General features: G+C 50.9%; 1 protein-coding gene across 2 annotated transcripts in view; it reads left to right on the top strand.

The window, feature by feature from the left end:
* Positions 1 to 16,190, top strand: part of GRIK3 (glutamate ionotropic receptor kainate type subunit 3) — a 230,936-nt gene that overhangs the window by 149,629 nt on the left and 65,117 nt on the right. For both annotated transcript variants that reach the window (XM_035250837.3, XM_035250836.3), the window contains exons 3-5: positions 889 to 1,146; positions 9,387 to 9,568; positions 11,928 to 11,981. In XM_035250837.3, the coding sequence (XP_035106728.3) occupies positions 889 to 1,146; positions 9,387 to 9,568; positions 11,928 to 11,981 (494 nt within the window). The remainder of the gene's footprint in view (positions 1 to 888; positions 1,147 to 9,386; positions 9,569 to 11,927; positions 11,982 to 16,190) is intronic.

The raw sequence follows: 16,190 nt of genomic DNA, 5'->3' as shown, positions 1-16,190 counted from the left end.
ACTTTTGCTTTTGCACCATGGAGCCCTTGGAGCAAAGGAGTGATGTAATCTACCTTACACTGTGAAAGTCTCACCCTGGCTGCTGAGTGCGGAACAGACAGGAGGAAGGATGACTGAGAAAGCTTCTGCAATAATCCAAGCGAAAGATGATGGCAGCTGGACTAGGATGGGAGTCGGGGCTGTGAGTGGCAAGAAGTGGTCAGATTGTGATGTGTTTGGCAAGTGAAGACACAGGAGTTGTTGATGGATTCAGGTGTGGGATACGAGTGAATGAGAAGAGTCAAGACAGAACCATTGTTTTCAGCATACGGGTCCAGTGACAATGGAGCTGCTGTTTACTGAGGTGGGGGAGGCTGGGAGAAGAGGGGATCCTGTGCTGAACATGTCAGATCTGATATGTGTGTCAGATACCCAGCTGATGATGTTGAGTAACAGGTGAGATGCACAGGTCCGGGGTAGAGAACAGGTTGGGCTGGAGGTTGAAGCTGAAGCATCATCAGCCAGCAGAGGTTTTATTCCTGTTTGTTACTCAAAGTCCCCCCAGAACAGGACCTGGCACAGAGCTGGTGATGCCAAATGCAGGATGATAACATCGAAGGTGATGATCCCTTCTTTGTCCTGGTGCTTCCTAAGGAGGCAGCGTACCCTGGCACTGTGCTCCAGTCTCCCACTGCCAAGTCGCTCCACCTTCATGTGATCTTGCAAGGCAGGGACTATTAGAACACCTGTTTTCAGATGAGGAAACTGAAATTCAGAGAGCTCATCCATTGTACACACGCTGAGGGTTCCAGTTGCTGTTTTTCCCGTGTTTCCAGGATCATTACCATCACTGTCCCCGTGCCCACCACCCCCACGCTGACTTCTGTGCTGCCCTTCCCTCTGTTGCAGCCTGTGATCAGCTGGCGCTGGGTGTGGTGGCGATCTTCGGGCCATCGCAGGGCTCCTGCACCAACGCTGTCCAGTCCATCTGCAATGCCCTTGAGGTGCCCCACATCCAGCTGCGTTGGAAACACCACCCCCTGGACAACAAGGACACCTTCTACGTGAACCTCTACCCCGACTACGCTTCACTCAGCCATGCCATCCTCGACCTGGTCCAGTACCTCAAGTGGCGGTCAGCAACCGTGGTCTATGATGACAGTACAGGTGGGTGGCCAGGCCTGGCTAGGCTGGGGGCAACAGGGGAGGGGGGCAGAGGCCCAAGATCAGACTCTTGTCTGTTCATCCAGCACAGCTACACCAGGGGAAGAGGCTGTGTTCCACACCTCAGTTCCGCCCAGTCATGCTGATGTTCACCCCAGCACCTACTCACACCCCATGCCCCCCAGCCACACTCACACCTCACTCAGCCCCAGCCCACCTCACCCCTGCCTCACACTCACCTCCCCCTCTAGCGGTGTTCAGATCTGCGTTCCACACCCACCCTGGCAGCGGCACACACACCTGCAAGCCACACCCGCACCTGCCCATACTCTTCCGCTCACACATTTCCATCTGCTGCAGACACGTCCGCCCGCACACTTGCACACTCACACACGTAGCTTACGGCATGGCCTAGTGTTAAGTGTGTACACACTGGAGCCAAAGCCACCTGGTTGTAAATCTCAGCTCTGTCCCCTGCTGGCTGTGTAGCCTCTTTGTGCCTCAGTTTCCTTTAAAATGTAAATCTGTAAAATGTGGAATTACAAGATGACAGTGACAAGCACTGGCATGCAGTGAGCACTGAAGGTTGGTTCTTCTTATCCTCCTCACACCTGCACCTGCCACACACACTCTTCTCGACCCACACTCACACACAGAGACACCTGCACGTGCCCAGCTCTGCTCACACACACACACCAGCCCCTGCCCTATCCACTTGACCGCTGACCCCAGCCAAGGCCAAGCCTGTGGACGTCAGCACCAGGCTGTTGTCTCATCCTGCCAGTGCAAAGGGAAGAGATAGGCTCTGCGGGGCCTGTGGCTGTGAGCTGCGGGCCCAAAGCCAGGCTCCCTGGTGTGGCTACACCTGTCCCACCTGCTCTGCCAGCTAAAGCTAATGCTGCCCACATTTTTCTGGGTAGGACCCACCCAACCCACTCCTGCCTTGCCTTCCAAGTCCAGCCTGGGCCCAGACTTCCAGAAAACTCTTGCTGCAAAGTGATACCCCCTGCCTCTCAAGTCCCAGGCCCTTAGGAGGGCCCAGAGCACACACCTAGCAGATAACCACCAGCAAATCCAGCAAAAGCACTCTGACCTTTCCTCTGGATCTCATTCACTGCTGGGAGCTGGAGATATTAGGATAAATAAAACCCACTTGCTCTGTCACCCAGGCTAGAGTACGGTGGTGCCATCACAGCTCACTGTCACCTCGATGTCCAGGGCTCAAGAGATCGTCCCACCTCAGTCTCCCAAATAACTGGAACTATAGGCATGCACCACCACGCCTGGCTAATGTTATATTTTTCGTAGAGACAAGACCTGGCTACATTGCCGAGGCTGGCCTCAAACTCCTGGGTTCAAGCAATCCTCCCACCTTAGCCTTCCAAAGTGCTGGGATTACAGGTGTGAGCCACCACACCACACCAAAACTCAGTTCTTAGTCTCGGCAAGCACCACATCGTAGGGAAACATGAACAGGGGATCAAATAGCTGTCTCCATGAAAGGAGCTGTCTCCACGTAGCTCTATGTACAGAGAGATAATAGGCTGCCGTAAGTCACAAAAAGAGCAAGCAGGGGAGATTGTGGGGAGAGAAGAGCCGCTGAGGGCACTGACTGCTGTCTAGTCCCTGCCTTCATCCTTAAGTCATCCTTGTGTGGGACAGGGACAGACCTGGAGAGTCCCCTAGAGATGGAATTTATACATACTTCTGGATCATCTGCTAAAGAAGGCTACTGTTTACCTGCTGCGAACCAAGTGGTGCACGTGTGATCTCATTTCATTTCATGTTAATCTCATAAAAACTCCCTGGAGCAATGAATTAGAAATGAGGAAATTGAGGCCCAAAGAGGTGACATGCCCTATGCACTGTCACCCAGCTAGTGAGTGCCAGAGCCAGCACGCACCTACAGGCTTGTTTGAGCCTAAAGTCCATGCTGCTAGCCAGCATGGAGCTGTTTCTTCTCTTCCTCTTTCTTTCTAAAGACTTGAGTCCCAGTATATTTCTTAGCCTGGCCTCATAAGAGAGAGTGACCTTGGCAAGTCACTTAACCCATCTGGCCTTGCTCTGCCCACGTGTAAGAGCTGCTGCATCCAACCTCAAAAGAGCCCTCCAGCTCTCTGCTGCCTGGGATTCAATGTCAGCTTTTGATTACCTCCTAATGGGGACTGGAAATAGTAGGGAGAGACTCCCTCAGAAAAGACAATTGGAAAGCTGTTTATTTAACTCAGGCTTCTACAAGCATCTATTGAGTTCCTGCTATTTCCAAAGCACCAGACAGACGATCCTTGAGAGCAGGGAACCCTAGACCGGCTTATTGGCCCCAGCATGAAGACCCTGCCATTCAGTGGCACCCCTGCTTCGCTCCAAGCCACTCCAGTGTTTCTGCAGCATTGTGGAGTTGTTTCTTAATGTACCACTGCGAATGGTTATCTATCTATGATCTGTTTCTGCTTCCAGACCATGAGTTGAATCAGCGCCTCCAGGCTGTAACACAGGGTCTGGTACAATGTAGATGTTTTTCAATGTTTGTTGCACTGAATTGGATTGCATTGAATTGGAAATCAAGTTGAATTAAACCCTAATTAAATATTGGAGAAAAGAGTTTAAGGGTGAAGAAACAAAGATGTTGTTATCCTGTCTTCTTCTGAAAAGTTAATCTTAGTATAGAAGAGTGGGCGCCTACCCAGAGGTTGCATGTAATTCTAGGCCATCAGAGTTAAGAATGAAATGACATATACATTCAGTCAGAGCCAGAGGACTTGGGGAGAGGAAGCTCTGTGGGCTTGGCTGGTCTAAGCTGATTCACCAGAGGAAGAGAGATTTGAGCAGGGCCTTGAGGACAGGTGAACGAGGATAGGCATCATGAGGGAATTACAGGTGGAGGGAGCAGCAGGAGCAGAAGTTAGGTTGGACTGTATCTGGCAGCTTTACGGAGAGGACAGCCTGGCTAGGGGAGAGGATTCAAGTATGGAAGCGGGGAGGAAAATGTCAGATTAACAGAGTGTAGCTGGCTGTGCAGAGTCTCTGATGTCCAGCCTCAGAGTTCAGGTTTTATCTTTTAAGCAGCCAAGGATCATTGAGTATTATTGAGCAAAGGAGTAGAATAATCAAAGCAGAGTTTTAGAAGGTGGTTCTGAGAGCAAGGCACAGGAAAGGTTGAAAAGAGAGCCTAGAGCAAGGAGACTGGAGCACAGGGGGCTGCCCTGGTCCAGGCAGGAGCAAAGGAGGCCAGAATTCACGGGGTGCTTGGAACAGAACATGGGGCCAGAATGGAAGAGAAGAAATGGGTACGAACAGGGTAACTTGAAGACAGGTAACTGGAATGTCATGGGTACAGAGTGGTCAGAGCAGGCACTGACAAAAACCACTGCCCATTGTCCAGTCTAGATGGAGGGTGGAGGAAGTGGCTTTGCCAAGGAAAAGATGCTTTGGCGTGGGACGGATACCATGCTAGCAAAACTGGTCAGAGCTGACGCTCAGGTCCTCGGCTCTTACCCCAAGTGCCTTTAGCTCTGACTCTAAGTACATGTCACTTCATTCTCAGCTCTGATGACCTGGAATTACCCGTGACCTCTGGCAGGCACCCACTCCTCTGTAATGCAATTAACTTCTCAAAAGGAGATAGGATAACAACATCTTCATTTTTCCATCTTATCCTCTTTCCTTCAATATTTAATTAGAGTTTAATTCAACTTTATTTTTAATTTGATTCAATTAAATTCAACTCAATCCAGTTCAACAAATATTTAAAACATTGGGGAGTCAATGGGGGAGTGGGTTTGATCAAGAAGACAATGTGTACTAGGGGTTCCGGGTTGGCCTCAGTCAAATAACATAACTTTAATGATGTACGGTGGGTAGAAAAAAGTGTGCTCCCAGAATCAGGATACATGAAAGGGCAGGACAGTGTGTGGGTCGTCAGACCCATGGAGTGGGAAGCACTCCACAGCAGGCTTCGGTAGTGTGTGCTGTGAAGATTGTGTCCGTTAGGATGTGTTGGCTCAAGTAACAGACAGCCCAATTCACACTGACTCAAGCAATAGACAGTTATCTCACTGACAAGAATTCTAGAGATGGGTCTTTCCTGGGCTGATTTAGCAGCTTGACAAAGACAGGGTCCTGGGCCAGTATTGCCACAGCTCTGACAGTAGGGCTGTGGCAATACTGACTTCCACTTAGAGTCGCAATAGGGCTGCTGAAGTTCCAAGCATGCAGTAGGTGGCATACAGGAGGTAGGGGCCAAAGGGATTTTTCTTCTTCATTTGTTTTAGAGACAGGGTTTCATCCTATCTGTCACCCAGGCTGGAGTGCAGTGTCACAATCATGGCTCCTGGCAACCTTGAACTCCAGGGCTCAAGCAGTCCTCCCACCTCAGCCTCCCACGTAGCTGGAACCACAGGCACATCCCACCATGCCCTGCTAATTTTTAATTTTTTAAATAGAGACAGACAAATCCCACTTGCTATATTGCCAAGGCTGGTCTCAAACTCCTGCCTTAGACTCTCAAAGCACTGAGATTACAGGTATGAGCCACAACCAGCCCACGGAGATTTTTATTAATGCGATTCATGCTTCTTATCAGAGAGGAAGACCTGTCCCAGAACCTTCTAGAAGACAGTGCTGTATAGCTCACCGGGTCCGTGCCTACTATTCTAGACACAGTTAGATGGGAATGGGACTGCCACTGATTGACTCCTACCAATCATGAGTCACCTCATGGGACGGTGTGTTGCCACCCAAACACAGTCACAGTTCTTTTAACATGCTGGAAGGGAGTGCATTTGTTATCTCTTACCATAATAATGCTGTGTAACAAACCACCTCAAAAACTCAGTGGCTTAAAATAATAAGCGTTTGTTTAACTCACAAGTCCACAGTGCCAGTGATTTCTTGAACTTGGCTATGTCATTTTTCTGGGCTCACCTGAATCACTCACCTGCCTGGGAGTCAGCTGGCTGTTGGTTAATCTAGGCTGGCCTTGACTGAGATAGCAGGTGTGCTCGGCTCTCCATATGTCTCTCATCCTCCAGCAGGCTAGCCCAGGCACGTTGTCATGACAATTGCAGAGGGGCAAGAGAACAAACCCAACGTCCAATTCCATTTCAACTGTCTGCCTGCATGGAGCCTGCCAAAATCCCACTGGCCAAAACAAATCACATGGGTAAGCCCCGTTGGAGGGCCCTGCAAAGTGACATGGCAAAGGGTGTAGTTACAGGGAGAGGTGAACAACTGGGGTCATGGCTGCAATCTCCCCCAAGGGGAATGGCTGTTGAAGAGGCGACCAGTGTTTGCCCCAAGAGTTTTGTGTCTAATCTGTTCTATGCACAATGACAAACTCATCTTGAGGGTGAAAGTATGGGATTTAAAAAAAAAAACCTGGGATGAAGAAAAGGGTCACAGCCTAAGAGTCAAAATATTATTGTGTCTCTAATTATGATTCCATAATCGCTTAACCTCTCCGGGGTCACTTATCCTCTGTGGTCCTCAGGTTTTTAATCTGTAACATTGGGAATGAAGTTCCTTGTTCTATATGCCTTCTAGGATTGGGAGGTGGTTAAATAGGGTAATGAATGCAGAAGTGCTTTGTGAGTGAAAAGCATGATTCCAACAACCATGAGTCACTGCAGATATTTTAAGAGAAATTGATTAGGGGAGCAGCCAGGAAGGAAAGCTCATCTCAGGCAAACAAAGAGAGCCTAGTCCTCTGTTGGGGTGGGCTGAGAGGAGCCTCTGGTCTCCTTTGGGAATACACTGATGGGAAGGAGGTCTGACATTTGCTGCTGGAGAATGTGGGTCACCATGCATTACACGGGGCGATGTGCTTGGCTGGCAAGAAGGCCCTGGTGGCCTTTGCTCCAGCATCCAGCCTGTCCCAGTCCTCGTAGCCTGGGTCCCCAAAGCCCGCGTGCCTGCTGATGCTGCACATAACTCTCAAAACTAAGCAAGGAGGAGCAAACTGTGCGCCCTGGACCTCATGGGGTAACAGGTGTGAAAGGGAAGCAGCATTCAGCCTAATCAAGAATTTCTGGGATACATTGGGAGGGGGTAGCCTGGGTGTGTGTCTGGGGATAGCTTGTGGCCTCTCCCTTCTATGTGATGGTCAACTGATAGCCTCTTCCTCTTCCCCATCAAGTATGGTATTAGGAAGCACTGGACACTTGTTTGATCCAGACCACTCTGGGACTCCAGAGCCCTCTTCCAGCTCTGGGACTTCAGTGGGCTGGGGCTTCCTGATGCCCAGTCATGGCAAAGCTTGTGTGGAAGCTCTTTGGGAGGCTTAGGTTACAGGCTTAGGTTCTGTCCCCGAAGCAAAGTGAGATGACAGACACCAATCAGATTGCTTTCCTGATGTCCAGCCCTCAGGAATGGGAATCTTTGCTGAACAGACTCAGAGGTGCGTGCCAGAGATTGTTTTGGGAACTGGGACTCTCTGCTGGAAGGCTTTTGGAGAGGGCTGAGTGGGGAGTGGGGGAAACTCTTTCCAGATAGAGTAACAGTTGATTGCAAACTTTAATTCCATGCAAACTGGCTTAAGCAAAAAACGTGGGGGGAGGGAATTTGGGTTCCTTTACTGAAAAGTTTGGGACTAATTTATTTTCAGGCACCATTTGATCCAGAGGCTGAAGTGAGGATTATTAGGACTTCTTTGCCCTTGTTCTCTCTGACGTCTGTCCTTTTGGAATCCTTCTCCAGGTCTACGTGGGGACCCCACACTTACAACCTCCCTATTTGAAGTTGAGTGAAAAAGGGAGCGTTTCTCACCCCCTTTTTGTTCCAGTTGTTCTAACACAGTTTCTGGGAGTCACTCTGATAGGATCAATTGTATTGTATCCATCTCTGAATCAATACCTACTCCCAAGCTGAGGTCACATGCTTTGCCCCTGGAGCTGGCAATGGACCTCTCCTGAGTGACAGAAACTAGGAGGCGGGGAGGAGTTTTTCCCCAAAGGAAAATGGAAGTGCCATTAGTGGTGGCGGGCAGGGATGGAAAATGCTGTGTGAACTATGCAGCCAGGACCAGACACTGAGCCTGGGGATGACTAGAACCCAAGCAGGCAGCGGGGGGATGGCCTGCTTGAGACCTGGCCCTGTGCTGGCTCAGCTTCTTCTTTGGAGGGGAGGAGGGGGCGGGAAGTATAGAGAGAGTAGCAAGCAGACTTGCTCCCAGGCTATGCAGAAAGAAGTCAGCAAAAATGGATCTTGAAATAGGGACAGAAACGAACTTAATTAGACCTAAGCAAGCCATTTGTCTCCAGGAAGTGACATTCGGTTTTCCCTGGAAGTCCCCAGATTAAGTGGTTTTACAAAAATGCCAGCCAAGGTAGAGGATAAATTTTTCAGTGTGGGGAGGGAGAAAAAAAACAGTAAGTCAATCCAATTACGGAAACTTTTGTTGAGTACCACCTAAGTGCTGGGCCCTGTGCTGGGGGGGTGGGGACCCAGCCCCAGATATCAAGGTGCTGGTGGCAGCATGAGAGGAATGAGGTGGGGTCAGAGGAAGCCAGTGCTAAGGGAGAAGGCCACAGAGTTGGAGGGGAGGGTGATCTTTTCTGGATAGAGCAAAAAAGGAAGCCTTCATGGAGGAGGTGGTTGCACTAAACCTGAAAAAGTGGGTAAGGTTTAGCAAGGCAGCCTGCCCTTGGTGAGGACAAGCGGGGAGACACGAATACCTCCTGGCCTTATCCAGTCCAGTCATTGGTACAGGTTAGTACCACTGAGGCTGGAGTTGCCTTTTGTGCCCGCATCCAAGAAGTAGCTCACTGGAGATGTTGAGGGAAATCATGTCCCATGTCTCACAATGTTGGGGGTAGGTGCAGAAGAAGGGTGACCTCTGATTTAGGCCCCAAAATCTTTACATCCATTCTGGGTTAGAGAGGAGCAGATGGGTGTGGTCAGTGGGTATTTGCTATCTGTGCCTACTTTCTAATCTACATATGTGTGTACATGCACCTGTGTGTGTACAGACCTAAATCTACATATACACATGTGTTGATAAGCCCAAGTATATTCCTGCCCATATTGACATGCCTATGCGTGTTGCCATGTGTTTGTATGTGCACACACACGTGCTCTCCAGTGTTGTCCGTGCATGTCCACATGTCTCTGTGGGCCACATATCTGGGTCTGTGTGTGTCTGCAGACCTGTGGCCATGGGCATGTGTGTGCACATGAGTCCAAGTGGATGCCTGGAGCTGTGGTTACATGCGGTACACATGTGTCTTTTGTGCCCCATGGCCCCTCAGGGCTCATCCGGCTGCAGGAACTCATCATGGCCCCATCGAGATACAACATCCGCCTGAAGATCCGTCAGCTCCCCATCGATTCTGACGACTCGCGCCCCCTGCTCAAGGAGATGAAGCGAGGCCGGGAATTCCGCATTATCTTCGACTGCAGCCACACTATGGCAGCCCAGATCCTCAAGCAGGTGCGTGAATGCTGGCCAGCAGGAAGGACGATGGGGTCTGCTGGCCACTTCTCCTCCCTCCCCTTCCCAAATGCAAGCCTGATGCTGCCAGATCTAAGTTTGACTCCTAGCTCTGCCACTTTCCTGCTCTGTGACCTCGAGTGATCACTCTGCCTCTCTGAGCCTCATTTTCACCAGCAGCAAAATTGACACTGCAGTCTTTACTCTGTGAGTTGGCATGAGGATGGATTATCTGTCCAGCCAGGCCTGACACAAGGAGAGTGCTGAGCAAACTCTAGTTTCCATCCCACTTCTTTGTGGGTTGGAGGCAGAGGCTGCCGGGAGGTGCCCATAGCCACACAGAAGCACAGCACTCCAGGAAGCAGAGAGGCCTCAGATTCTCAGGAACAGCCCCCAGAATGCTTCACTGCCTCTTTCAGTGACTAATTCCCTGTAGCCCTCGGCACTTGGTGTTACTCTCCTGTTACTGGGAGGTTTATCGAGGCTCTCAAACCATCTGCTCAGCTCTGCAGCGACAGAGCAGGAGGAGAATGACTCTCAGTCCTGGGTGGGCCTTCATTCCCAGACACAGCTCAGCATGGCATGCTGGGGACAACAGCCAAGCTCTGCCAGTCACCTAAGAAAATAAACAGTGACATCGCCTACCATCCCCTCCAAGGGTGCCACAGCTGAAACCAAAAACACTGATGTGAGCTGGCGCTTTGTGTGAAAGGCAATTATGTCATCCCAGAAAGCATTTCTGGTGACTGGAGGAGGCATTCTGTGGGGCTTTGACACATGACCCCTTGAGGTCCAGGTGACTTAGGCGGCACAGGAGGAGACATGCTGAGCTGGGGTGTTCTCAAGGCCTTGAGGGGCTCAAGCCCCATCCTCCAGTTGTACCCCATCTGGGGTACCAGGGCTGAATGGCAGCCTCTATCTCTGGCTCCCCACAAAGGAAGCTCCTTTACACCACACTTAGAAGGCTCATTTGAGGGTCTGAGTTCTGCTTCTGCCCTTTCTCACTGTGCGCCCTGGAGAAAGTGGCCCAGGAGTCATTCCCGTCCTCTGTAGATGGGGTTCATAATCCCCACCTCACACCATAGTGGAGGCATCAGTGCAAAGAGGAAAGCATCGGGAGTTTCTTCTGATGCCCAGGGTGCAGTTGACACCCAAGGCTGACCATCTTTAAAGCTGCTGTCGAGGAAACAAACACTCCCCAGAATGCCCATAACCCTCAGCCTCCCAGTCAGCTGCGCCCAGTGCCTCTCCTCCCTCCCCGGCATGTGTAACAGAAGAATGGTGACAATCACAACTTTGGTTTACTGAGCAGTCACTCTCTGCCAGGTCCATGTAGCTCCTCATTTACCACCACACTGGGAAATAGGGACAATTCTCATGCTCAATTTATAGGTCAGGAAACTGAGGCTCAAGGGGCGGGTAACGGGTCCCAAGGTCACCCAGGCAGGAAGTCAGAAGGGACTCCCAGGTCTGTCTGATTTTCAAACTTCTAGACTTAGAAGTGGAAGATTCTGTGTTCAGCTAAAGCCAGACTTACAGGAAGCTACGCCAACCTGCTTCTTGCGGGACTTCTCTGGGCCTGTAAGGTGCTGAGGTGGGCTGTGACTCTTCCAAGGTGGGAGGGAATGGGCAGCATTTGCAAAGTGTACTTGACCGGGTGACATTTTCCTCCAGAGCACTCTGTGGGCCCGGCGTTCTGAGGAACTCTGTAGAAAATGCATTATAGTCATTAGTATTATAGATTATAGGCTTCTAATAAAATACATAAACTATATATAATGTAGACTTCACGACGGCACACAGTAAGAAATCCACAGTGGCCATGTGGCCTACTTTGTGGTCAGCCAGGGGAGCAGAGATGTCTCAGCCCTTCCTGGGGAGGCTGAAGACAGACCTCCCAGCTCAGGCCTGGCTGGCCAGGGGGTTAGTGGGGTTGAGGGGAAATGTACTGGATCCAGGGCAGGGACCTCAGCTGAGTGGAGTCCAGGGCACGTGAGAAGGCAGCCTCAGACTGACGCCATTAGCATTTCCCTAAGTGTGGCAGACCAGGTGAGGCTTACTCAAAAGAGGCAGCCAGACCCCACCAGCCCTGCAGAATTTGGAACCTTTGAAGAATGTGACCCAAAAATCTGCATTGTAATCTGTCCCAGGAGACTACACAGCACACCCCAGTGTGAAATCCAGTGCTGTCTGCCGGGTAGTCATTGTCACTATTCAGAAGTGGTCTCAGAGGACACCCTACTCCAAGCAGCCAGCCTTCCCCAACCCACTGCCAAGTCCATTCTCAGCCCTGGGTGGGGATGGAGAGAGGGCTGCACAGGGGTTTCCTGCTGATCACTAACACTCTGCTTTTCTGCAGGCCATGGCCATGGGCATGATGACCGAGTACTACCACTTCATCTTCACCACTCTGGTAATGTACCTCTGGGTCCTGGCATGGGAAAAGGTGGGACTCTCTTGGATCAAGGTCACTGTGGCTTTCCCTGTGCCAGCCCACTAGAGTCAATTGCTGCAGCTAGAGGAGACCCAAGCTGGACTTGCTTCCTCAGGCTGTAGGGGTGGCCCCAGGCAAGGGCACACATATGTCTTAGTGACCTGCCCACTTTTGAGAAGCAGCCTCATGTTATAATTAAGGATGTGGCTTCTGGAGCCAGTGTGAACAAAAGCTCCTCTGCTTACTGGCGGTGGGAACTTGGCTAAGTCACTTAACCTCCCTGCCTCAGTTTCTTCCTCTGCAAAATGGGCTTCTGCCTCCTACGATTGCTGTGAACACCAAATGAGTTAATAAAGTAACATGCAATGCCTGGCACATGCAGAGCGCCGGAAGTATTCGCTCTTATGATTATCATGACCCTCGGTTCCTAGCCCACATACCCCCACGTATGCCTCAGGCCTCAAGGGAATTTTCGCTTTGGATTCTGGCAACATTCATACTGAAGTCTGCCCACTCACTGTCAGCTAGCCCAGCCCACCTACAGGCTCCAGATGGGTCCTGTCCAAACTCTGTGAACATTTAGGGCCATTTAAACCCATTAGGATAATTAGCCATGGCCTGAGATCAGCGGAATAGAGATTCCTGTGCCAGAAGGGTACCACCCTGAGCCGCCCTGCCTTGCAGATAGACGCCCTCGGACCTTGCTGGGGCCCTGGGTGGACTATTCCACCCATCCCAGGTCTGGGGTGTGTGACAGCCTCACCGACTATCCTGTCACTTTTCAAAAAGCCTCCTGCAGTATGTGTCGGCCCAGCCACTGCAGCTCTGTAGGCCTCTAACCATATTCATTCATTTATCCAGCACCCAGCTAGCATTCCCTACCCAGAACCTAGGTGGAAGGTGGGAAGTTTGAGTGAGTCTTACAGAAAAGCAGTTGCTTGAACTAGGCCTCAAAGGATCCATAGAAGTTCACCAAGGGAAAAAGAGGAATGACATTCTATGCAGAAGGAACAGCATAAGCAAAGGCCAAGAGACAGATTAGCTCTTTGTGGTATGCAGGAGCTGGCTTGATCTAGTGGGTGAGAACCAATTGCATTATCTCCTCCTAAGTCTATGTCATGTTGGTAGCTTGAAATTACCATGATGGGAGCACCTACATGATGGAAGTAAGCAAATACTATGAATAAGGGCCCCCTCTCCCAGAGAGCTGGTTATTAAGCACTTACCTTCCCTAGAGCCCCTCCCACTACACCCTGTGCCCACAGGGGCCACCTGCACTTCTCCTGATCCAGGGCTCAGACCTGGGGACCTGCCAGGAGCCATGCTGGGAGAACAGGATCCTGGAAGGTGGAGACCGAGATCAGGCAGGGTGAAGCCAGCTCCCCTGAATCCCTTCTGAATTTCCACCCACCCAAGCTGGCTTCTTCCTGCCATGCTGTCTCCTGGAAAGTCACTGGAGGCTTAGGATGAGACTACCAGACCCCTAAAACTCTACTTCTGTTCAGAGCTGGGAGCAGGGCAGAGGAGCAAGACTGGGAAGGTGGGGTAGGGCACATTCCAGGGGTCCACAACCCTCTCCCCACTCATGGCAGCCCTCCCCATCCCATCCTGGGATCCTAGGGTGCTAAGACCAACTCCTGGACCCAAGGACACTACGATCCTCTCCTTAAGACCTTCGACCTTGACCCCAGTGGGCAATGACATTATTGTGGAGGGTACTGGGGTCACTGGGGTGGTGCCTTCCTCAGAATCTTGTCTGGAAGGTCAGCCAGGCTGCAGGGCTGAGGGGCCCAAGCTTCAGGCCCTGCCATTTCATTAGCTCGAGGACCCACCCCTCTGACCTTGGAATGAGGCTTGAGCCAGGCAGAGGTGCTTTTCATAGGGTATTTACAGCTGGGACAGGGAGCAAGGCCAGAGGGGGTTTAACCACAGGCCCTGTGCAGACAGAGTGGGTGGCAAGGGCAGTACTCAGGGTGGGTGAAGGAGATAGGAAGATTTTGTTCCTGCTCTGACCACACCTGATTCTACTGGAACCTTCCAATATCCCAAGGCTTTCTGCTTGGTGGCCCTGTCTTGTATTCTGTGTTAGATCCATCTCTGTACACCTGTCCCACCCAAGAGCTTAGCTCAGTTCCCAGGACCAAGAGAGCATTCTACCTCTCTTCCCACGGGCAGACCTCAGCTAATTGGCCAAAAAGTAGTTGTCTGTCCCAAGAGTGGTTTCTACAATCTTGCTGGTGACACAACCCCCACCCTGGGAGAATTTAGCTATGTAGGGGCCAGTTATTTATTTGTTACCAACACTGAAAATTAGTGAGTGGGGATCAGGGATGCTACACATTCTATGCAGGCAGGATTCTGGAGATGAATCATCCAACCCCAGATGCCTATGTTGCGCCATTGGGAAACACTGACTGGTGCTCGGCCAGTCCACAGTTGGATTTGGGAGAGTTGGCGATGCACAGAGAAAGAGATAGTGAGAAGAGGCAGAGGAGGAAGGGATGGTCAATTGGGATATGATGCACCCAGGGCAGCTGCAGTGTGCTAAAGTCTCTAGGGAACAGACCAACCCCAGCCAGTGTTCATGCTTCATTTTCTTAATCAATCATTGATTTATCCAGCAGCAGTATACAAATGCTCTCCAAGGTCCTGGGCACTGCACTAGGCACTCAGGTGGGAGGGGCGTACAGAGATAGATCTGACACAAAGCTCATAAACTGATGGCTTCCTTTATGTATATAAGAATCAAGAACTGTGCCCAGTTAACCTCTCTGTCCCCAGCGCCCAAATAGAGCCTTGCACATGGTGGGTGCAATGTCTGGTTGGATGGACAGATAGACGGATGGATGGATGACTGCAATACAGTGTGGAAAGCAATCAGTGAAACTGTCAATATATTGTCATAGCAGTGGTCAGTTAAAAGCACGCTGATGCCAGTTGTCCTGAGTTAGAATTGAGACTTCCACGCCCTGGGGCAAGTTCCATAACCTCTCTGTGCCTCGTTTTCTCATCTATACCATGGTGGCAGTAATATTACTACCTCACAGGGCTGTTATGCTGAGTGTTTTGTGCACTGACGTCAGCAAAATGCTTAGAACAATGCTTGGCACTTATTACCCTGTCAGTGTCAAATAAACTAAATAATTCCTGCCCTTGTTTTCTGTGTGCTCAACATACCCCATCCCATCCAAAATTCAGAACAACTTTCCAAGGGAGCTTGACTCTCCCAGTTTTATAGAAACATGGAAACTGAGGCTCAAAGAGGTCAATCCGTGAGAAAGGGGCAGAGCACCTGCTGTCCAGCTCCAAAGCCTCTGCTGAACCCTGTCATGCTGAAAGTCCACACCAAGTGTTCCCTGGCCTCCTCTGGCAGGCTCAGATTTCACACAATGCCTGGTCATGTTGGTTCAGGCATGGTGATTGAAGTCAGTGGGGAAATGGAACCTCCTGAAATCCCAGCAGTGCCCATGCTTCACCAGTTCCAAAGCCCTCTGATTTTAGGGCTCACACCAATAATCCCAACTCTTTGGGAGGCCAAAGCAAGAGGATTACTTGAGGCCAGTATGAGACCAGCCTAGGCAACATAGTGAGACCCTATCTCTACAAAAAATAAAAATATTAACCAGGCATAGTTGGGCAGGCCTGTAGTTCCAAATACGTGGAAGGCAGGCTGAGCAGGAGGATTGCCTGAGCCCAGGAGTTCAAGGCTGCCATGAGCTGTGATGACGCCGCTGCACTCCAGCCAAGGGGACAGAGCCAGACTCTGTCACTTTAAAAAGGAAAGCCCTCTGATTTTCCTCCTTCTGTGCTTGCCAGCAGTAGGGCAGCTTGCACTCCCCACTGACTGGTGGGGAAACCTGGCATCAGGAACTTGCCCGAAGCCTCATAGCAGATCGGTGACAGAGGCCTTGGCTCCTGACTGCTGGTCTTGTCCGTGGCTGTTCCGGCTCACTGTCCTTCCTCCCCACACAATCTGAGGGTCGGGAAGAAGGGAACTTTCCAGGGAGACACAGCTCCTGCAATACACACAGTTCTGCAGTGGAATATGGGGAGGTCTACCAGGGTATCTCCCAGCAGAGCCCCGTCTGTCAGAGCACCAGCTGTGTCGCCCTGGTCCTCTCCCCCAGCTCATATCCTGCTTCTGGCTTCAGCATCTTCTTCTGGCCCTGTTGCTGAGGCCTTTACCTC

This window comes from Callithrix jacchus, chromosome 7 (assembly GCF_049354715.1).
Source record: "Callithrix jacchus isolate 240 chromosome 7, calJac240_pri, whole genome shotgun sequence".
Taxonomy (NCBI): domain Eukaryota; kingdom Metazoa; phylum Chordata; class Mammalia; order Primates; family Cebidae; genus Callithrix; species Callithrix jacchus.
This window is presented reverse-complemented; position numbering and strand designations above follow the sequence as displayed.